We start from the raw sequence: 24,585 nt of genomic DNA on the forward strand, positions 1-24,585 counted from the left end.
TGTTTTTAGCATGTTTTATTAACTATTTGCTCTTATATATATATATATATATATATATATATATATATATATATTATTCTATCCATCACTTTCAAGATCTGATCCATAAACTTTAATCCTCTAGTGCTTCCACCAAAAACAATCATATATCTGTCCATCTACAGAGTTATGCTTTCACTAAGTGCCATGTAGGGAGCATTTTTAATCACATCTGGACTGGTGCACCAACCACTAGTATCTTCCTCTTAGAAAGGGTTCATAAAAGAGTTCCTAATCTACTAGGTTACACACTGTCAACCAAACTCCAGCCTTTATCCCGTTGCCACAATGTTGCATCCCTTTTCTTATTTTACATATACTTCAATGGAATGTGATCCAATGAACTTGTTGCTCGCGTGCCTCCTAGAGGTAAAGACAGCTTGATGCTCTAAAAATTCAACCAATTTTGTCTTTATTAAATGGAATTTTTCCGTAGAAAATATGATTAAAAATAACTTTATTCAAAATATTAAAAGTGAACATACATATGTCTAACTTACTCCAATAATCATGTATACAAATTTAATTTTTATGAGCAAACATGATGTGGCTTAATCTTAATAACTGATAATAATGAAAAAGGAAAGATTAATCAAATATGCAAATTCAAATTTTATAAGCAAAGAAGGAGAAAGATAATATCTTTAATATATGATTTTAATAAAAAAGAAAGGAAATGTTTCTTTCAATTTTTACAAACAACTATATTCCCATATTAAAACAGAACGAAGGAATCGAGGGCGGGCGAGAGAGTGGGTTTTGTCTTTTTCTTATCAATTAGTTTTGTCTCCTTTTCTTATTGATAGACAGAGGAAGCTTTTTTTTCATTTTCTTATTGATTAGTTTCGTTTTAATGATTTCAAGTAATGGATACAAAGGAAATTGTGTAGTGATAGCATGTGAAGCATGCTAGTTCAAAATGAACATAAAAATTGAAGAAAAAAATGTGATTGATGAAGAATATTTATTGTAATGCAGATATTCATCAATGTCCTATAGGGGATGTGTCTCCAAAGGCAGCTCACTTGTACATTGGCATGACTAGAACTAGTATATCTCGCTGGCTTCCCTTAACAGCTCCATCTACCAATTCCTTGTAGCACATGACACCCCCAAAGACGAATTTAGAAATATATTAATAAAAACACCACCATTTTAGCTGTCCCACCTGTGCCACCCAATCATGGAAGCATAAACAAACCGACCATCAATCAGGCTTAATATGAGGGCGAAGGCACGCTTAAGTACTTTTAATGATTTTAAACGATTTTAATCGATTTTTCAATAAATTAACTGGACTCAATTTTTAATTCATCACTCGTATAAAGACGACTAATGGAAGTCCAAAACATTTGCAACTATGGCAAATTTTTTTTACACTCGAACAGAACGTTTGAACATTGGCCCACCAAATGGAAAAATCAGATCGCAAGAGAAACAAACAGGAATTATCTCTGTTGTTTAATGAAACATGCATAATAGAAGATATGCTGCTCAAATATACTAATATTCATCAATGTAGATACTAAAAATAAACAAAGATCTATAACTATTTCTAAACAAACCAATAATGTAAACATGCACTAAGTGGTTGCATGTTTAATGTTGCATACTTAATGTTATATGCTTAATGTTGTATGTTTTGCGGTGCATTTTTGAAGCAAGTGAGAGATGTTTGGCCAGGAGAAGGTGGGGAGAGGGTAGACAGAAAGAGATGGGCTAAATTGTGAGACGTGTTTTCAGTTTGGACAAAATGAGAATTTACATTGGCAAGTCATTCAACCTAAAATGAGTATCATTGTAACCTAAAAAAAAACAAAAAAAAAACTCTGCAACACTAATTGAGACCACTCAACAGGCATTGCATCAAGCCTTAGAAGGAAGCAACAACTTTGAACTGGCATAATAAGTTAACACTCACAGCCTGCGAAGTGGATGCACATAAACACATATTAATTTGACTTGAATTTGGATTAATTAAAGCAGATTTGTGCATGCATAACGATGGTACATAAGCTAAATATTTTTTAATAAAATTTTTATTATAAAATGGAATTTTTATTATAAAATGGAATTTTTATTATAAAATGGATTTTTTATTATAAAATGGAATTTTTTATTATAAAATGGATTTTTTATTATAAAATGAATTTTTTATTATAAAATGGAATTTTTTATTATAAAATGGATTTTTTATTATAAAATGGAACTATCATAAAAAAACTTACATTTCACATATTAATTTGACTTGAATTTGGATTAATTAAAGCAGATTTGTGCATGCCTAACGATGCTAAATATCCATTTTTATGATTAATACTGGCAAAGAGGAAAAGGGAAATAACTCACAAATATTTTGCATTTTTATTATAAAATGGAATTTTTATTATAAAACTAGCGGGGGTACCCGGCGTTGCCCGAGTGTTTGTTTCCGGGACGGGGGGGGGAGTTTTAAAAAATGTTATGGCAGGATCAAACCCGGAGTCATGAGTAAAAGTAGGAAAATAAAGTGTGAAAAAAAAAAAAAAAAAACATCTGCAATGTTAACAGTTCGGCCACCAAGAAAAGTCCATTCCAGTTGTTTAGGAAAAAAAAAAAAAAAAAAAACGACTACGGTAGGTCGGCGCGAACGTGAAAATATAATGTGAATTGTCCAGCACGCTAACCACTACGCCACAGAGCACTGCAGCTTAGTTTAGTGATTTTAAATAACTTCACATGAAAGAACTACGAAGCCAAACCGGTGTTCTCTTCTCAACTGTTCCTTGTGAACGATCCCCAAACGGTGTTAAGTGGTGGCAGGGGGAGGAGGAATTTATTAGAGAGAAAATATTTTACCACTTCCATTGATCTTAACCGATTTTGGCCATGACTTCTCAGCAGAAAAAGTATAGAAATCTAAGATTATCGAGGAATTTGAGAAATAATAAGCCTATAACACACCTCAAATATTGTTCTGCCGTTTGTGCATATTATATTTGCATGAAATATCTTGATTTTTAATCCTATTAATGTCAAAATCATATGGGAAAAAATGAGTTCATTTTATTTATATAGAGATAAAATGGATTTTTTATTATAAAATGGGATTTTTATTATAAAATGGAATTTTTATTATAAAATGGATTTTTATTATAAAATGGATTTTTATTATAAAATGAATTTTTATTATAAAATGGAACTATCATAAAAAAAACTTACATTTCAAAGAATTTCATTTCAAATAAAATAACAGCCATGGAATTTTTATAAGGTCCTGCAACTTATTAATTATTTATGATTTTAATGCAAGTGTTATATGCACATGTGTTGGTTGAACAAGTTATTTACAATGCAAGTAACTAGCTTTACTTATAGTAAATCCTTGCTACAGCCAATTATTAGCATTTATGAATCTATAAAGGCAGTTTGATGTCCAAGGCTATAGTTGTTCATTCTGCTGCCAGTTGAATATTTAGTTTCTTGATATTTTGTCCATCATCAACATCCTCATTATCATTGCTGTCATCATCATCATCATCAACATCATCATTATCATTGTCGTCATCATCATCATCATCATCAACATCATCATTATCATCATCATCATCATCATCATAATCTTCTTCATTTTCATCATCATCCTCATCATCGTTGTCATCATTATCATGATCATCTTGGTCATCATCGTTGTTATCATTATCATTCTCAACCTCATCACCGTTGTCATTATTATCAACATCCTCATCGTTGACATCATCATCACATCATTATTGGCTGCTGCATCTGGGAAGGCACAACTTCATTTGCAGGAGACTAACATAACCTCAAAATCAGTATTTCTAAAAAAGTTAAGAATATTCTGTTTGATTATCCTTTTGCCAACATTCATATCTATGGCGATTTTAATGTATACAATGTTGAATAGCTAGTCCACTCCAACAAGTTTGATGATAAAGGAAGATTTTGCCAAAATTTTTCTTATGCCTATGAGCTCAGGTCATTGACAAACCCACTTGCTAACAGAAATTTTAAAAGCCTTCTTGATCTTTTCTCGGCAACTTGCTCTGAACAGCAAATATCTACTGTTCTATCTCTGAAATTTTCTAATCCTACAATTGCCTCCATTAAGATCAAATCTAAGCTCAGGAAGTTTATCAGTTTCTTATGTATAAAGTATACATTGTTTGAATTTGTAATAAATCGAAAAATTTTGAATTATCTCAACAAAATCAATTTATTTAATGATAAGCAATATGGATTTCATCCTGCAAGTTGAACTGATGAAGTGCTAACTGTAATATCACATAGGATTAGTGAATCTCTTGATAAGAGGTTTCTTTCTTGAGCAATATCTTTCAATATAGCAAAGGCCTTTATATTCAGGGTCTAGTATAAAATTAGGTGCTTCACAAACTTGCTAGCTATAGAATATCTGGTAATTAAATCCTTTCTTTCTGATAATTCTATAAAAGTAGTTGTTGATGAATAGAAGTCTGAGCACATAGTAACAATGTCGGTGTGCCTCAATGATCTATCCTGGCCCCAACTCTTTTTCTAATCTTCATTAATGATCTTCCAAATCATATTCTAAGATTATTTTTTTTTAATATCTATGAAAATGACACAACCATCTACAGAAGAATCTCAAAATATTGGTGATGAAGTTCTTGCTAATTCTCCCCCTCTTCAGAGCTAAAGAACATGGTACAATTGATGAAAAGTGGCTTGTTTTAACACCTCTAAAACCTATCTTCTCTTCCATCAAAAATGTTCCTTGCCCCCAGTTGAAATGAATGATGCCCTTCTTGTTTTGATAAATTTCTAGGATTGACTTTTGCTCCAGACCTAAAATGGAAGACTGCTGCTAAGGCTGTTGGAAAAATGGTTGGATCATTCTACCGTTCGAGAAGTACTTGACATCTCATGCAACCCTCTACTTATACTAGAGTTCGATACATCCCAAGATGGGAAGGCACCACTCAGAGCACTCTTCATTAGCTAGTTCAAAATTGACTGAAATATAGTGAGAGATGATCTCTTGTTTCTTAAAACCACTTTCTCACAAAGGAGACACTGCAAGTCTTTCCCAACTCTATCAGTTCCATGGAAGCTGCTCAACTGAACTCCAATCTATGGTTCCTTCTTGTAAGATATTCACAGCGAAAACTCATTTTCTTCAAAAAAAAAAATAAATAATAACTTTTCTTTCTTCTTCTGTTCGCCTTCTGTCAGACAGGATTTTCATAAGCAAAGTTTCTTCACAAGGCCTCCCTTCTGTGGAGCACATTACCATGCGAGATTATAATGTGGTCATCCAGTGTCAACAGATTTCTGTTATGAACTGTCCCCACAAGTATTCGAATTTGGTTAATCCCAGCAATCATTCTAAATCATCTCATAATATTCTTCATCCCTCAACCAATAATCATTCCATCTCATTAATCCTTATTCTCGAATGGCTTTTGGCTTTGATAAATGGCAGTCAGTTTGTAAATTATATATATATATATATTTGAGAGGGTATTATTTGGATTGTCCAGACTACTGTTCTCATCTTAGCTGTTAATTTTTTTTTTTTTCGTTTTATTTCACTCCTAACTAAGCATATTGCCACTTGTCACTTGGAACATAAGGGGCTATTAATTCGGATCAGGTCTAACAGGGGACTGAGGGAAGTTGAGCAATGAAATGTCTATTCACATTACATTTAATCTTTTGCATTTTAGTATAGTCATGGAAGCAGGAAGGGAATTCCAATGTCTAGCAGTCCAAGGAAAGAAACTATTAGAGTAGAAAGCTTTTTGGCATCTTTTTGGGAACTCAACAGTAAAAGGGTTGGATTTTTCTGCTGGTCAGATAGTCAGAAATATGTACATCGAAAGGGCACAGGTTCTATGAGTTCCCCAGAGTACATTCCATTAAAGTACTTATAAAACAGACACAAGGATGCGACATTGCAGCGATGGGACATGGGTTGGGGTTTGCCAATAGTGTGGGACCTATTAGATTTTTCACTCGTTTTTGGACTCTGTCTAAGATTGAAGACTTTTCTTTGAACCCTATCTAAGAGTGAGAGACTAATGGCAGATGCATCAGCCCAGATGTGGCAACAATACTCCATGCATGAGCGAATCGTGGCCTTTGTAAAGATACAAGAAAGGGGTATTCTCATCATGTTTCAACTGGTGTAAACTGTTTCCTTCTTCGAGTATATCTTGATTGTTAATATAATACCTGGGTTGTATGTCCTTGATAGAAACTCGCTACTTTTACATGGAGAAACTCTTCCAGGTATTAGTCGAACTGTCATAGTAGATTTATAAATAAAGGCACACCCTTGTAAGTTGATATTAGATATCCGTGTCTTGTCATTTCTTGACGTATGATGTTTTATCTTAATTATGGCTTTTATTGGTAAATCATGGGAAAATGACATCTTACACAAGGAGACTAGATACAAACGATTCTTTGGATTCAAATAGAAATAATACATTCTTAAAATGATTATTGATTCTTGAACACTGCTTTGGGTCTAAGAGAAAATATTAACATAAAGAAACCAACAATGACACAGAAGATTGTATAAAATATGTAATTTATTAACAGGGATATATATATATATATATATATATATATATATATATATATATATATATATATATATATATATATATATATATATATATATATATATCCCTGTTAATAAATTACATATATATATGCCTTTGGATTATTATGGACCATCTTCTTCCAATTACGGGATTTCCTTGGATTTGACTTGTACAAATGGAAATTCTTTTAACTTTCTTGAAGTTTTACATTTGGATTTTACCGTCACTGGATTTTTATCTTCCACCAGACTATCCATTCATGTGTAATCACCTTTTTCTTTACCATATTCCCTCTGCTTAACTTATTTTGTTTTCAAGTAAGATCTTTGACTTACTTGTTGTTTCATCAAATACTTCTGCATGCAAAATCCGATCCTGCATTTTGTTAATTCCTACCCTCTGATGAGAAGGAGAGTATTTCTTCAAAACTACATGGGTTAAGGACTATCCATTTATCTAGTGTTTCCTTTTCAGATTAAATATGTTTTTAACTCATTTCAAAGTGTTTTTTAACATATTTTATTAACTGTTTGCTCATATATATATATATATATATATATATATATATATATATATATATATATATATATATATATATTATTGACATTTCACCCCAAAAAGGCACAAAGCCACTTAGTCATGAAGAGCTACTATTTGGGACCAGATTTGCAGAGATACTATTTATAGAGTTGGGCAGTGAGATGTCTTTCATATTACACTTGAATCTCCGAACGTCAGTACAGTCAAGAAAGCAGGGTCCTGGAAGGGAATTCCAAAGTGCATCCAAGGATAAAAGCTATTCGAGTAGAAAGCTTTACGGCATCTAAGGATCTTTACAGTGTAAGGTTGGGTTTTTTGCTGCTTGCCGGGTTTGTTGGGGATATTGTCGTTGAGGGGGTACTAGCGCTCAAAATTCATCAGTAGACTAGCCATTTTGCAATACTTGTAAACAGGTATAAAAAAACAAGGGAGAATAAATGAGATTTGTGTGCAAAGCGGATGGTATTCTGGTTTGGAATAGATATGGTTTTAAAAATTTCAATAAATCCAAGATGTCAGGATGAAGAAATGATGCTTAGGTTATGAATAAAAAGGATTTAAAATAAAAAACGATTCATAAGATGTTTTCAAGTGAATGGTTGCGGGCCACTGAGAATTGTACAATTAAGAAAAAGTGAAATGTTTCATTGCATGATTTCAGAGTTCAAAATCTAAAAGGAATGATTCTTGCAGTGGAGTGCCAAGCTTAGTGATGGTGATATGAAAAATTTCCTTGGATCTGAGTTTTAATTCTATTCATAGGAATAATCAGCTTTCATGGCAAATATGTTAAAAAAGAGATATTTGTAATGAAATAGTAAATCTAAAACCAATAAAAAAATCTATAAAGTTTGATACACAATACAGTATATACATATCAGGACGATTAATCTATTATATAAAGAGAAGAAAATGTGTGTGTGCGTGTGTGTCTGCCAAAAACTTTTGACAGATGGGAGAACAATAACAAACTTGGTATCATTAAAAAGATCAGACTCTCGGAAAAAAATATTGAAAAATTTGCCAAAACGATTAATTCTGTCTGGATGAACTCAATGGTTTTTGGCATGCGTGGAGGGGGGGGGGGGGTAAATTTTTCCAAAAAATCTAACGTTATTTCTATGTAATCTGAAACATTTACAATGTATTTTTTTTATATATTTGAAAAAAAATGCTGACGTCAGCTCTCTTTAATGACAATTTTTTAAACTTTAATAAAAGATTGGTTGAGGGTGTGTCTACATAATAACACAGAATAAAATACTGATTTTCAAGTTAAAAAATGGAGTCCTATATGATTATCGCATTTCAAATAGTGAAATCTCCAAGAATCAAGAAAACGATAAGGAAGAACAAAAATTAAGATTAAAAATATTTACCGATGAGAATAACAAAAGCCAGATATTATGTTTACAAAACAAAACGATGGATTTTAATATGAACTAAAAACTGCTGAGTCATTATACAGAAAATGACGTAATTTCTCTACATCTTGACCAGCCATTTTCTTTTAGGATTAGTTTGAAAAAGAAATTATACTAGCAGAAGATGTGATATTGCTCGGGATTACATGAGATAGATGGAAATATATACTAGCAGAAGACTTGACATTGCCCAGTATTAAATAAGATAGATAAGAATATATACTAGCAGAAGACCTGACGTTGCCCGGGATTGAATGAGAGATGGAAGCAGAAGAACTGACATTTCCCGGGATTAGATGAGATAGATAAGAATATATACTAGCAGAAGACCTGGTGTCATCCGGGATTGAATGAGATAAGTAGAAATATATACTAGCAGACCTGGCGTCGCCCAGGATTTAATGAGATAGGTAGAAATATATACTAGCAGGAGGCTCTGCGTCGCACAGGATTGAAGGGGAGTAAGTAAAAATATATACTAACAGAAGGCTCAGCGAGAAAATTTTTATGAAAATCGTTTCAAATGAGGCATGAAGCCACTAGAAAATTTTTATGGAAATCGCTTGAGACAAGGCATGAAGCCACTTGAAATTTGTGAAATTAGCACCAGATAAGGCATAAAGCCATTTGAAATGTTTTCTGGAAATCGCTCCAGACATTAAACCACAGGAAATTTTTTATGGAAATCACTCTAGACAGGTCTAGAAGCTACTAGAATTTTTTTATGGAAATCATTCCAGACAAGGCGTGAAACCACTACAAATTTTTTATGGGAATTGCTTTAGACAAGGCATAATGCCACTTGAAATGTTATATGAAATCTGCTCCAGACAAGGCATAAAGCCACTTGAAATTAAAAAAAAAAATCGTTTTGGACAAGGCATGATGCCACTTTAAATGTTTCATGAAAATTGCTCCCGAAAAGGCATTAAGCCAATAAAAAATTTTTATGGAAATCGCTCCAGACAATGGCTTCTGGAAATCTAGACAAAGCATGAACCATTTGAAATTTTTTATGAAAGAATTTGATAATGAAGCAAGTATTGTCTAATCACTAACCGTGTCAATGTATTTATGTATTAATTTGAAAATCCTGCTGAGACATCTTCCAAAAATTACAATTTTTCTTAAAATTATAGTGCTGATAGTGAGGAAGGAAAGAAACCCAGTAATGTTGAAATTTATAGTGAAGCAATGGTTACCTAATCATTAACTAAGACAATGTATTTATGCATTAATTTGGAAATCCTAATGATCCATCTTCTAAAAATTACATCATTTTTAAAAATTATGGTTGCCTTGGTGGAAAGAGAAATTATTTCATATGTCATAAAATACCTGTCGAAAGTATGTTAAATTGTTTCATATATGTATTTGAATTACCTGTCCGAGAGTAGGTAAAATTATTTTAAATATGTGTCGTACATTACCTGTTCTCAGGAAGGTAAAATTATTTCATATACATGCTGTAAATTACCTATCATAGGGAAGGTACAATTATTTCATACATGTGTAGTACCCATCCTAGGGTAGGTAAAATATTCTTTTGCTCAAAATAGCAAATGATACACAGACATTAAAAATTCCTCTATCCTAAGAATAACATGTTCAAAATCAACTTCAGTTTTCTCATTGTTTATATGGTCTCAAGCAATGGCGGGTAGCCCTGCTAGTCTATTATAGAGAAGGGAAAATGTGTGTGTGTGTGTGTGTGTGTGTGTGTGTGTGTGTGTGTGTGTGTGTGTGTGTGTGTGTGTGTATATTTGCCAAAACTTTTGACACACACGACAAACACTGACAAAATTGATATTGTTTGAAAATCGACCTCTCGGACAACAAATATCCAAACATTAGCCAAAATAATTGACTCTTTGACCGTCAACTGGGCCGTTGTTTACAAGGAGGGGTCAGTTTTTGTATCAATATTTTTGCAAAGTCATCATACACCTTGCAATGACTAAGCTTATTTTGAATGCCGGTGATGTTGTATGTCGCGGTGGGTGTGTGGGGGGGGGGGCTAAACATTTGGCTTTTTCATCTTCTTTTCCTCCTTCATATTACAGGTTCGAGCCTGCATGCCTACTACTTTTTTTTCACACCTTTCTCCACCCGGGCTGCTTACTATCTCTAATTTTTATTTTTACAGCTGCTCAATATCTTTACTACACCACTTCTCCACACTATCTCTCTCCACTTGGACAATGCCAAGTATCCATACTAGTCTATTATATAAAGGAAAGATATCTGTGTGCTAGTGCCTCTGTGTATGCATGTTTGTATGTCTATTAAAAACTTGTCAGATGCATCCGACTGGGTTGAAACCGGCACCGTCTAAAAGAGCAATTTCTCAGATGCATATGTGAAAATTAGGAAAAAAAGATTAATTCTGTGGCAGTCAACTGGACCACTTTTTGGAAGGGGGGGGTCAGTTTTCGCGTCATTGTTTTCGCAAGTCACGCACACGTAATTAAAACTATGTATAAAACCTTATTTTTTATGTCATGACGTCATAAGCATTCATGGCTGTGTCAGCTAATGCTTTTACCAGTAACTTTTTTCCCTCCAATATCCAGAGAATAGCTTCTCTTCGTATCCCTTCTGCCAAAATATCTAGTGGGGAGGTTATTACATACTTCTATCTTTTTTTGGGCGATTCTGTTCTTTTATTTTTTTAATTTTTGTGTGTGTGTGGGGGGGGGGGTATCAATGAAAGTGCTCAAAATCCTTAATGTAGTCAGGTGTGACCAAACCACGCCGGGTCTCCATGCTAAACATAAATGAATGATTTGTTCCACAAACGTTTATTGTCTACTACCAATGGACAAGATCTGGAAAAAATGTTAATACAATAGTTAGAAATCCATAAATCATGCTACACTCTCATCTCCCCCACCCCCACCCCACTCATCCAAGTCTTTGCGTGTGTATAAACATAATTGTCAGAACACACATGCTCAAAGACTGGTACAAAAGGATTTCTGTGAATATGATTTGAGAATATGGGAGACGAAATAATGAAAAATGAGAAGTACTATAGATGGTTGCAGTAAGGTTAAATTCTCAAAGAAGGCAGTGTAAGCACTGGGTAATGATGCTGAGTTAGAAATAATGTGGGGTTCGAACATCATGGTGTAGTCTTCAAACCACTTTCAAATCACATGGTTGGCTCATTTTCTGTTCTTATGACTGTATCATCATAGTTTTATCGCTGGCAGCCATCAAGGGGAGTGGACAGGCTCACAAATAAATAAAATCAAACATGAAAAAACAAAAGAAAACACAGACTCAGACATTTTTTGTAAACATTAGTTGGACTAAGTTTGTATGCAACGCCATCAACCCTCTGCATGCTCTACTATTGAGACTGAGTTTGTCAGTTGGTTGAACAATTCATTCCCCATCTGCTCTGAGTCACAATCTGTGTTCAACTGTGTCCAGCTTTCAACTCTCATTAAATTCAATTCACAACTCAACTCTGAACATTGCCAAAAACCACTCCCAATGTTATATTGTAATTTAGAAGGGTGTATTGCAAATGTATATAAAACAGATATGTATAATGAGGAGACCAAACCATGTATATGTCATGTAGTCGTTTATGTAATGTTCGTTGTGTGTGTGTGTGTACATTTTAACACATATAATAAACAGATATATCTACCTTCAACAACAGTTCAACAAACAGGACATAACATTTTATCAACAAACATTTCCTTAACAACAAAGTAACTGGACATCAACTGTCACCAACCAGACACTGTCATAAAACATTGTAATACATCTTTGTTGCGAGGCTATATAATGCATGTTCACGACTTAACAATAAAGAAAACCATTATACCAGTGTATATATATATAAAATACATTATTTATTTAGAACAAAACAAAGTAAAGTTTATACATCGGTGTAATAATTGGGTAGTCATGCAAGGACGTGTGTTTGTGGCTTGTACGCGTTGACCTCTGTGGAAGTGTGCATAAGTAGAGGTTACAGTTCATATTTTACTGAGTGACATATTGCTTAAATATGACGGTCTTGAATTGTTCATATTGTGTGCTCTATGTGTATGCATCTTACAAGTAACAATATTTATGTGAAAAATATACAAGCCTACCTCATGTTATTGCTGTCGCTCTCCGAGTGCATGCTTATGAAGCGCATGGTTTATTGTGTGCATGGCTTGATGTCAAGCGAAAAAGAGAGAGAGAAAAAGGATGTAAACAGAAGGTTATGTCAAAGGTCACTGGAAATATACGCGTGTCAAAGTTATGTTATGTTTGCACGTGCTCTGCTCACTATAATATTCCCCCCAAGATAGCTGGAAGCTAAAAGGAAAGAAAAATGGAAAAGAGCATGCAGATGCATGTGGACTAGGAGTATTGGGATGAAGAGGAAAGAGAAAAATAAATTTTAAGAGGTGTCGAAGTCTGCGTATTTGCGTGGAAATACTACGTGACGACCACTTCGAGTCGTGCGTGTAGCAGGTGTGGGTGCAGGTTCAGAGTCTGGGGAGTTTATGTCTGGTTCATTACGTGGTGTGGAAGCAGCAGGTGTAATGACAACATCTGAATCTGGTGTGATAATCGGGTCAGAGCTAGGTATAATTATTGGTTCTGAATCTAAAAAACTGGCAGAAGGAAAATTAGAATCATACGAGTTTTCCAAGAAGGCGGGTTTTACGCGATCTATGGTGATCGTGTCACGCTTACCATTGCGGTCGATGACGAAATACTTCTCCGAACATTCTAAAACGAGGTATGGTCCATCGTAGAGTGGCTGGAGAGGTCTTCGTATAGAGTCAATGCGGACGAAGACATACTTGCATGAATGGAGATCAGGTGGGTAGAATGGTTTGGAAGTGACAGAGCGCGGTTGTGTATACATCACTCGAGACATTGCGAGTTTCAAGCGGTCGGCATAACCAGAGGTTGTGGCGGGTATAGACCTGTTGACTGTGAAAAATTCCCCAGGAAGGCGAAGAGTGGTTCCAAACACCATCTCTGCTGGTGTAGCATTCAAGTCTTCTTTAATAATAAACAATAGATAGAACAAGTGGTAAATGTTCACTTCAGCGATGCGGTTCAGGCTGAGCAGCTAGTGCAGCTTTTAGTCGACGATGAAAGCGCTCTACCATCCCGTTAGCAGAAGGATGATAGGCGGTGGTTGCAATGTGGGAAATTCCGAAAGATTTGCAAAGTTCTCGGAAGGTGTGTGACGTAAACTGGGAACCTCTGTCGGTGGTAACAGTGTTGGGTACACCAAAGTTAGAGATCCAGTTCTCTACAAATGCACGGGCTACGACTTCTGTTGAAATATCGTGCAAAGAAATTGCTGCTGGCCAACGTGTAAAACGGTCTACCATAGTGAGCATATAGCGATGACCAGCGGAAGGTGGCAGTGGACCTACAATATCCAGGTGGACATGTGAAAAACGAGCGTCAAGTACAGAAAAGTTGCCTGGAGTGGATTTGGTATGGCGATGTACTTTTGTAGTTTGGCAAAAAATACATGCCTGAGTCCATTTGCGTATGTCAGTGTTCATGCTGGGCCAGAAAAAGCGAGCTGCGATGAGCCTGACTGTTGCGTTCTTACCAGAGTGTGCGAGATCGTGGAAATGCCAGAAAATGCGCTTCCGACACGTAAGGTCGTGAATGTGCAACAGATCTATCGCACCAAATGAGCTTGTGCGAGAATGGGACTGGTGTCTTTTCTATCAGAATTGTTGAAGTCGACATAAAGTCTGTGAGTGACGCATCACGTTCTTGCTCGGTTGCAATGTAGTCGAAGTCAAGGGGCTTCTCAAGACTGTTGAGATCGCAAAAACGTGAGAGTGTGTCTGCCACAATATTCGTTTTACCAGGTAAATACTGTATATCAGCAGAATATTGTGTGACATAGTCCATCTGTCGTAATTCACGCGGTGTATGTTTCCGAGAAATAGATGACATAAGAGCAGCAACCAGTGGTTTGTGGTCAGTGAAAATCGTGAATTGTCTCCCTTCCAGCATATAGTGGAAATGTTTTACTGCTAAGTACATGGCGAGCAGTTCTCGACCAAAAACGCTGTACTTTTGTTGGCTCGTACTTAGTTTGGCGGAAAAGAAAGACAAAGGTTGCGTTTCACTGTTCACTATCTGATTGAGAACAGCCCCAACAGCTACACCAGAAGCGTCTGTTGAAAGAAAGAGCTTAGCTGCCGGGTCAGGATTGATATAGGAAAGTTTAGTGTAGTTCACCAGTGCGGTCTTGGATGTATGAAAGGATGAGATAGCTTCGTCTGAGAGAGAGAGGGTCTTTTTTTGCGTGCGAAGAGAATCCGTGAGCTTGGACAAGTGATGTGAGCAGTTTGGAATGAAACGGCGGTAATAGTTCACGAGTCCAACATAACGACGTAATTGATGTAAGGAAGTAGGCACTGGAAAATCCTGGACTGCTTGCACTTTTGAAGGCAAGGGCGTAAGTCCAGATTCATCGATCCGATGTCCGAGAAAATCCAAGGAATTGACACTGAATTCGCATTTCACAACGTTTATTTTTAGTCCATAGAATTGCAAACGTTGGAAAACTTTAGTGACGTGAGTCAAGTGTTCTTCCTGTGAGGAGCTTGCGATGAGGATGTCGTCAATATACGCAAAGACGAAGGGCAGTCCATGAAGGACTTCATCGATAAAGCGTTGAAATGCCTGGGCGGCATTATGCAGTCCGAAGGGTAGGCAGGTGAACTCAAATAGTCCGAAGGGTGTGCATATCGCCGTCTTAGGAATGTCTTCTTCAGCAACAGGAATCTGATTGTATGCATGGACTAAATCGATCCGGGAGAAAACAGTTGATCCGGATAAGGAAGCTGAGAAGTCATGCAGGTGTGGAATAGGGTACCTGTCTGGAATAGTCACTGCGTTGAGAGCACGGTAGTCTCCGCAGGGTCTCCAGTTTCCTTCCAATTTCTTAGGTACCATGTGGAGTGGAGATGACCATGGGCTGCTTGAAGGCCGTATTATTCCAAGGTCCATCATGTGTTGGAATTCTGAGCGGGCTAAGGCCAACTTTTCCGGGCACAGTCGTCGAGGCTTGGCATGTACGGCTGCACCACAGGTTGTAATGTGATGCCGCACATGATGTTTAACATTCTCCGTGTGGGAAAAAGGGTTGGGTGAGCTCAGGAAATTGGTTCAACAGATCTGCAAAAATTGCATTTGATGGGCTTGCTGTGCAGATGCTTGGTGTATCACAGGAAAGCATACCACAGTGGACAGAGATGTCATTGTGTCAGCTAAATAACGTTTTCTTAGATCAACGGAAAGTTGAAAATGGGGAAGAAAATCAGCACATCGGCGATGATGAATATCCATGGAAAACGATGTCGAAGACCAAGGTCCAAAGTGAGGGATGAGGTACCGTAGGTTCGGATGGAACTGCCGTTCGCAGCTTGTAGTGAAAATGGGTCTGCTGTTGTATTATTATATCATGTAGGAGGAATTACACTAACAGCAGCGCCGGTATCCATGAGGAACTTTCGACGAGAGAGTGTGTCAAAAATATATAGTAGGCGACACGGCTGGAGAGATGGGGTGGAATTTGTCGCGCAATCCCACCGGTCTACCCATTTAAATGTTCAGGTTTCTTGAAGGTGCAGGGTTGCTCGCATTTACGTGCGTCGTTCCTGAAACAACGGTGGTAGAAGCACCAAGGAGATCGAGAGGAAGACCTGCGTCTTTGTGATGAGCGTCTGTCTCTGGAATTTCGTCTGTTGTTGGGCCGTGACCGTCTGTCCACTAGAAGTGCTTGAATTGCTTTGGTTAAGGCAGCAATTTCCGATGATTCCGGGTTGGAATTGGATGCAGAGGCTGTAGCGGCAGGTTTGGTCGCGACAGTGTTACAGCTGACGCGTGGTGGTAATTGTCAGCGACACGGTCGGCGATAACCGTTAATTGTGTCAGATCCTTATCTCCAACAAACATGGACAGTGTGTGGGATAATTGTGGAGGAAGTTTCTCCAACCAAAGCTGCTGTAAGATATTGTTGTCCATTGTGCGTGCGCTGAGCAGACCACGCATTTGTCTCAGGAGCTGAGAAGGCTTTCGGTCCCCAAGGGTTAACTCGTTGAAGAGTTGTTCCAACCTGGCTGTTTCTGAAACATTCGTCCGTTCCAGAATGGCCTGCTTAAGCGCTGTATATGGATCTTCAGCAGGAGGTGCTCTAAAAATGTCCTCTACTTCTTCGGCAATATCTGCTGGCAATGCCTCAATTAAATAATAATATCTTTGCACTGGGGAAGTAATCTTCCTATTAGCAAAAATAGCCTCCGTCTGAAAAAACCATATGTGTGGTTTTCGAGAATTAAAGGCAGGCATCCTGAAAGAAACTAAGCCCTCCACAGCACTAGCAGCAGATTTATCCTCGGTCATGGTGGTGCACAAAAAAAAGGAGTAACAAAATACTATCCAATATTCTCAGTCTAAAGTTGTGTTTTAATGAGGGGGAAAAAAATATGGAAACTTTTTTTATTATTATTATTATTATTTTTTTCTGTTCTTATGACTGTATCATCATAGTTTTATCGCTGGCAGCCATCAAGGGGAGTGGACAGGCTCACAAATAAATAAAATCAAACATGAAAAAACAAAAGAAAACACAGACTCAGACATTTTTTGTAAACATTAGTTGGACTAAGTTTGTATGCAACACCATCAACCCTCTGCATGCTCTACTATTGAGACTGAGTTTGTCAGTTGGTTGAACAATTCATTCCCCATCTGCTCTGAGTCACAATCTGTGTTCAACTGTGTCCAGCTTTCAACTCTCATTAAATTCAATTCACAACTCAACTCTGAACATTGCCAAAAACCACTCCCAATGTTATATTGTAATTTGGAAGGGTGTATTGCAAATGTATATAAAACAGATATGTATAATGAGGAGACCAAACCATGTATATGTCATGTAGTCGTTTATGTAATGTTCGTTGTGTGTGTGTGTGTGTGTACATTTTAACACATATAATAAACAGATATATCTACCTTCAACAACAGTTCAACAAACAGGACATAACATTTTATCAACAAACATTTCCTTAACAACAAAGTAACTGGACACCAACTGTCACCAACCAGACACTGTCATAAAACATTGTAATACATCTTTGTTGCGAGGCTATATAATGCATGTTCACGACTTAACAATAAAGAAAACCATTATACCAGTGTATATATATATAAAATACATTATTTATTTAGAACAAAACAAAGTAAAGTTTATACATCGGTGTAATAATTGGGTAGTCATGCAAGGACGTGTGTTTGTGGCTTGTACGCGTTGACCTCTGTGGAAGTGTGCATAAGTAGAGGTTACAGTTCATATTTTACTGAGTGATATATTGCTTAAATATGACAGTCTTGAATTGTTCATATTGTGTGCTCTATGTGTATGCATCTTACAAGTAACAATATTTATGTGAAAAATATACAAGCCTACCTCATGTTATTGCTGTCGCTCTCCGAGTGCATGCTTATGAAGCGCATGGTTTATTGTGTGCATGGCTTGATGTCAAGCGAAAAAGAGAGAGAGAAAAAGGACGTAAACGGAAGGTTATGTCAAAGGTCACCGGAAATATACGCGTGTCAAAGTTATGTTATGTTTGCGCGTGCTCTGCTCTATGCATGTGTGCTACTGCACACAGCTTGTTCTGTGTCTGTGTGTTTGATCCAGACAAAGCAAATTTGGCAGGTCTAAACGGCTCACTATATCTTGCCAAACTTCAGCCTTATAAAACTCATTGTCATTCCTAAAATACCCACAAACCAAATCTAAATATATCTACATCTATTGTTTCATGCTTTTGTCACTGTCATTCAGACCAACAATCCTATGTCAAGTTTCTTTTGTCTACTTTCCTATCTATTTTCTACTGATAAATCCTACTTCCTTTTCTTTTGTTATGTTTCCTTTTTCTTTTCTCTTCTACTTTTTAGCACTTGGAGGTGGAGGGTCGATTATAGTATCACACCATCACTCGTTATTTGTTATTGGTCATGTGGATAAGGCCTTATCACTGGCGACCAACTTAATGGGGGTTATGATGCTGTCTCCTTCTATGTAGAAGAAATAAAAACCTTCTGTTCATGGGGTTCCGTAAATTTTGTTATTCTGGTCAAGTCATTCGAAGTGATTTTTGGTTTTTAGATGGAACCTGCATGATGCACATTAAGGTTGCTGCCAATCGCCAATTTAGGGGGAGAGAGTTGCACTGGAACATATTTCCAAAGGAACTTTCTGTTCTGGAGTGTAACTCTTCTTGATCCATTAATGCTTATCACATAATGATCAAATTGGTGAACTTCAATTATTACCCCAGTTTTGTCCCATTTGCGTGAATAATGTCCGATCTGATTTTGAAATCATACATGGTCACCAATGATGACTGATAGGAGCTGTTTCGTATGCTCTTATAGTTATTCAGTGCATCTCATACATCAGTTCCGTAGAGCCTCCTTACATGTTTCATGTGGTTTATAAATTCCTGGGATGATGTGTATAAAGTCACAAATGAGACTGCCAAAAAGACACATGGCAGGTGATAGTTTAGTGTCTCTGTCTGATGTGTGTGTCTCTGTCTGATGTGTGTGTGTGTGTGTGTGTGTGTGTGTGTGTGTGTGTGTGTGTGTGTGTGTGTACCGTAGCATTGCGTGCTGAAAAGCATCCAAGTTCTGGAGAGACTTGTTTCTCATAAGCAGGCGCTTAACAGTCTTTACAATGATCTCTGCTCTGCGTTTACTGTGTGGAAATGCTACTGAGGATAGCCTGTGATGAACACCCTAATTAGCTAAAAACTATCGTGTGGCACAATGACGTAGCACCTTTTGAGGAGAAACGATAGTGTCATATTGTTGCCGTAAATCCAGGATTGTTTCTCGCATAGGAACAAGCACGACTACGGAAAAAAATCAACAGACACAAGACCAAAAAACCAACCACTAGACAAATAAAAATCTACAGACACAACAACCGAAGAAAAGAAACACTTGGTTAATCAAAGTCTACGGAAACAACAACGCAAGAAATCAACTCAAGAACAGCCATTTAAACCCAGCATCTACAGAGGAAAAAAACAAAGACGCCAGAAAACTCCAGAAAAACTAAGGTAGGTGACGATTTCCTCTGTTCTTTTTGTTACTCTGCAAATTTTTCGGTTTTAATTTGTAAAAATTATTTTGTGGATAGAGCTTTTTGTTTAAATGTTGGCAATTTAAAATATATATATTTAGACAAAATGACTAACACGAATCAAGCCCAATCTAACAGAGTCCTCACAGGTGGATCGAAGATCCTAATCTTTACTGGAAAAACGTCTGACTTTGGGCCATGGCTAGCAGCTCTAAAAAAGAAGGAGCAGATCTACCAGCAGAGATAGTAAACCTGGCATATGATTTTACGGATGGACTAGTATCGGAAATGATTGGAGAATTTGTAACAAACATAAAAAAAATCCACCCCATCAGCATCGGATTTCAGTCCAAGACAGGAAACCTGTAATAAAGGCAATTAAGGTATGCTCCCACCTATCCATACCACAGGTATCTGTGAACCGTAAAAGCCTCAGAAAAATTGACAGCTTTTCACAGGAATTTTCCTTTCGGAAAAAGAAGGGTTTTTCAATGACTAATCCCTTCACACAAAAATCCAAGAACTCTCAAATGCTTACAAAATATCTGGATAACCTAGAGAATTCTCGAATTTACCCGTGTCCAACATTATAAGTAGAAGCCGACTACAAAACAAAAAACTTTTGAAAACGGCCAAGAAATTTGGAAAAAAAAAGAAAATTGTCACCAGCACACACACACACACACACACACACACACACACACACACACACACACACACACACACACACACACACACACACACATAAAAATAATAAAATAAGATAATAATAAACATGGAGCTCATAAGAACAATTAATATGATTTGTAATTTATATAAGAGAGAGAGGAAGGACAATCCAATATGAAAGTCAATAAAAATCAAATGACTATAAAACTTAGGACAAGTGACGACTAACGTTTTAAAAAAAAAAAAAATTGATCAAATATTTATATAATATTTGATCAAAAAAAAAGATCAAAAGAATGAATGTTTCAAAAAAAAAGTTCCAAAAGTTAAATGAAAAAAAATTCACGTTTTTTTTCAAATAAAAATAAATAAATAATAATAATAATATTTTATCAAAAAAAAAATGATGAAAAGAATTTGTTTAAAAAAAAAAAGAGTGAATAATAATAAGAATAATTGAGAAAAGAGAAAAAGAATTTAAAAAATAACCATTGTGCAACGATCCGACGATATTATGACATTTGCTAGTGAGAGCAAAGGTCACAAAAAAGGAGGGGATGAAATGTAGCACAATGACGTAGCCCTTTTTGAGGGAGCTGAGGGCTTCTACATTAATAAACCTTGTGCCTAACTTGGCCTGTACTTTTGAGGTGCAGATGTGTTAAGCAGGTGTTTGTGGTTTTGAAATGTTCTGCTATGACTCAAGCATGACAGCTTGTTTATAATTTTGAACGCAAAACGATATGAGACCTTCGAATTTGAAAAATCAAACCCAAAAGAACTCATGGATACAAAAACAAAACAATGTTTAAACGTTATTTATGAATGTCTGTCTGTCTGTCTGTCTCTCTCTTTCTCTCTCTCTTTCTCTCGCTCTCTATTTCTCTCTTTCACCCCCCTTCTCTCTCTTTCAATGGAGAAAGAGAGAATTAAATATAATTCTATTGTTTTAAACAGTTGAAGCTTGGGTTCTAAAGTCGGCGAATGCGACATAGCATGCGTCTGGTTTCAACTGGTCTTTATAAAAATATGCTCCTCATTGTTAAATCTTAAATAAATTATATTTTTATAAAAATGCATTTGTTTGTTATTTTTGTATAAGCATTAAATTTCAGCATGCCATTAATGTCGACGTTGGGAAGATGACGCAATGAAGACAAGAAACGACCTATGCCAGCCGGTTATAGCTGACGACATCTCGACCCGTTTTTGTTAATGTTTCTAACATGTTAAATATCGTGTCTACCACCCGGAGAAACGATAATGAAACATCGTGATAGTGATGAATTCAGATCCTCTGTAAGAAGTCAGTTTAATGGGTATTATGAAAGTGCATCTGAGATAGGAAATGAGTCCTTGAACAGCATTAGATGATCTTTTGACTATTGGTCAGTTAGAATAGTGGTCCATTATAACAAGGGTATTGGTGTTCTTGATTGTGGTCTTATGAACAACTAGTTTTCAGATGGCACAAATGACTTAATCTATGGGTTTGTCTGTTAGGTTAGCACTGGATGTGTGCATGAGCCTCTACATAGTGACTTATCACAGCACTCGAGCAAGTGGATGACTTTTATTACACCCAGATACCTTTGTGGCTGCTACATAATCCATCCGGCATGATTGAAAGTAGGCTCAATCTTTGCTTGAGCCAGTGGCAGTTATAGTTGGCCGTTTTACTTTCTCAACTGTGATACAGAAGTACCAGCAGTGTGTATGGCACCATGGGTTGAAATGAGTATGGCTACAATAACTGCTTCAAGGTCTGATGTGGTGTAGTTGCAGTTACAGTAGGGACACTTAGTAATGGTTAAAAGGCACAGTCAAAATGGTGGAGGAGTCACTCGAAAAACTTGTTCATAAATAAGAATGAATTCTGTTTGTTTCACAAAAGTTTATTGTCTGCTGACAAGGAACAAGATCTAGAAAAGATTAAAAACAATAGAAATTCATTAATCCTGGAATTCTTCTAAACTGAAATCAGAATATAAAAAATTGAGCCCAATTTTCTACTCCGAAAACGTTTCTTTTTTTTTTTTGTAAAAAAAAAAAAAAAATGAAACAAAGACAATGTATTTATTGATTAGAAAATTGTTTATTTGCAACATGAAAAATAAGAGTCTCAAGACCACAATTTAAGAATCCCATCCCAAGATTTAACATTGACTTTTCAGTCTGATTTCATTGTCTGATCTCCATGTATGTATCTTCTGAACTAATTAAGATTTTATATTTTTTCCGCTTGAAATTCCTTAAACCTAATGCTTATTTCCCTTTGAAATTAAATCAATTTTCAATTCATGGAGAATTCGAAAGTGTATGACTGTTAAACTATCTCTGATGAAGTTGGTAAACAGGGAAAAATAGCACAAGTAAAAATATAGTTAAAAATGTCACAATGAGTTTGTCAAAATCATGGATACAATACATTTAGAAGTCAAATAAAAAAACTTATATCTACATTTAAAAGTACTCTTTCTAAAACAAATGAAACTACCCCGTTTTTAGGCAACTGTGTGAATACAATGAAAAAAAATAAACAATTACTTTAGAATTTAGTGGGGGAGTTATTTGCACATATAAATTTAATGTAAAACAATCCCTCGTTTTCATAACATTCTAAATTTTTAGAGCAGTTAACTAAATTTTGTTACCACTAACCCTAAGTTCGACCAGCAAAATCATAGAACCACATGTGATGACTTTATTTTTCATAATTACCACTTGGACTTAGTGCCAGTAGTAGAAAAGAGATGTGCTTTTTTAAGACTTTTAACAACGTATTTTATACTAAACATGGCTAAGATTTAAAACAAGCTAAATTGATTAAAATGCCATGCCATGCTTCCATTCAGTCTTGAAAGACAAAGGATACCCCTTAGGGGCAGTAGCGCATGTAATTATGAGGCAAGGGTTGCGCAATCTCCAACCACACCTCTCCTGAATCGGCACTGTTTGAGTCCAGTGGCAAGGAGAAACCAGGATGAGTGGAAACAATGCCGAGATAAGCAGAGAGCACATACAGCACCTGAAAGTCCCAAATAGTCACCCATTTAGTACTGACCAGGCTCAATGTTGCTTAACTTCAGTGACCCAGCAGAAACCGGTGTGTCAACGTGATTATGCCACATTAAAATACTGCTGTCTGGTCTGAAAAGGGTGTCGTGGTTTCAAAATCACCATCTCCATTTTTTTTTTCTCTTTGTCCCCGGTGTTTCTCTTCACGTAAACAAAGGACGCGATTGGCTAAACGCGAGCTAAAATGAATAATATCCGGGTTTAGTGAATTCATTCATCTTCCCTTTCTCTTTATCATCGATGTCGCTACACACGGTGGAATTCAAATATATAAAAAAAAGCACTAATAATTCAGGCATTTGAATTTTTACTTTTTAGACAAAATTAATTTAAATGGAATCAACAAACTCCCAAGCTACTCTTGATTGTATAAATTTTGTTCTGGAATTAATTAGTGTTATTTGTTTGTCTTATTGAGAGCGACATCACTAACATCATGCTGGCCAAATGAATACAGCCAGCCTCGACCTAACAAGGGCCAGTTTTGGCCAGGACCCAAGGAGTAGGAGGAGGCAACCGACACTACCAGTCACATCGACCGAACCCACCTGCTGAAGGATTCCCAGCGAAACTAGCCGTCCCAGCAACATTTAAACCAGCTCTTATTAGGGCTAATTCACTAATGCGATTCACTACTGCTTGCCTCCTGAGACCCACCAGCAGCAAACTTCAGTCTCCAGCGCTTCCAGCTCACTCCAGTGGCTTCCTGCTCACCCCCCGAGCCTTCCAGCCCTTGGTGCCTCCAGCTCCTCCTGCAGCTTTCCGGCAACCTCACCTGCACCTCGCTCCTCTGGCCTACAACTTGCTTGCACCTCGCACCTTTGGTCTGCTATCTCGCTCACACCTTGTTCCTCCGGTCTACAACCTTGCTCGCACCTGGCTCCCTACTGACCGTCTGTTCCTTAACACTGATCCTCCATTCTCAGTGTCATCCATTCCTTAACACTGACCCTATGCTCTCAGTGTCGTCTGTTCCTTCCTTAACACTGACCACCTCAGTATCAGTGTCCACCGTCCATTTCTGGATCGCCTTGACGTCCAGCCGATTGTTCCAGACCCAGCGAGCACTCCTGGACCATGC

At 36.7% G+C, this 24,585-nt stretch overlaps 3 protein-coding genes across 3 annotated transcripts in view; all 3 read right to left on the reverse strand.

Moving 5' to 3' along the window:
- LOC145246775 (uncharacterized) overlaps positions 1 to 24,585 on the reverse strand; it is a 243,664-nt gene that overhangs the window by 168,218 nt on the left and 50,861 nt on the right. The gene's annotated exons all lie outside the window — the stretch shown is intronic.
- On the reverse strand, positions 13,008 to 13,595 carry LOC145246512 (uncharacterized). The gene has a single exon (XM_080108125.1). The coding sequence runs from the start codon at positions 13,593 to 13,595 to the stop codon at positions 13,008 to 13,010; it is 588 nt and encodes a 195-aa protein (XP_079964251.1).
- Positions 16,394 to 17,002, reverse strand: LOC145246514 (uncharacterized). Its single transcript, XM_080108126.1, has one exon. The coding sequence runs from the start codon at positions 17,000 to 17,002 to the stop codon at positions 16,394 to 16,396; it is 609 nt and encodes a 202-aa protein (XP_079964252.1).

Source organism: Euprymna scolopes, chromosome 24 (genome assembly GCF_053919585.1).
Source record: "Euprymna scolopes isolate OS-2025 chromosome 24, ASM5391958v1, whole genome shotgun sequence".
In the NCBI taxonomy this organism is placed as follows: Eukaryota; Metazoa; Mollusca; class Cephalopoda; order Sepiida; family Sepiolidae; genus Euprymna; species Euprymna scolopes.

Excerpts from the sequence above, each read along its gene's own strand:
- LOC145246514 (XM_080108126.1), bottom strand. The coding sequence starts at position 17,002 with ATGACCGAGGATAAATCTGCTGCTAGTGCTGTGGAGGGCTTAGTTTCT.
- LOC145246512 (XM_080108125.1), bottom strand. The coding sequence starts at position 13,595 with ATGGTGTTTGGAACCACTCTTCGCCTTCCTGGGGAATTTTTCACAGTC.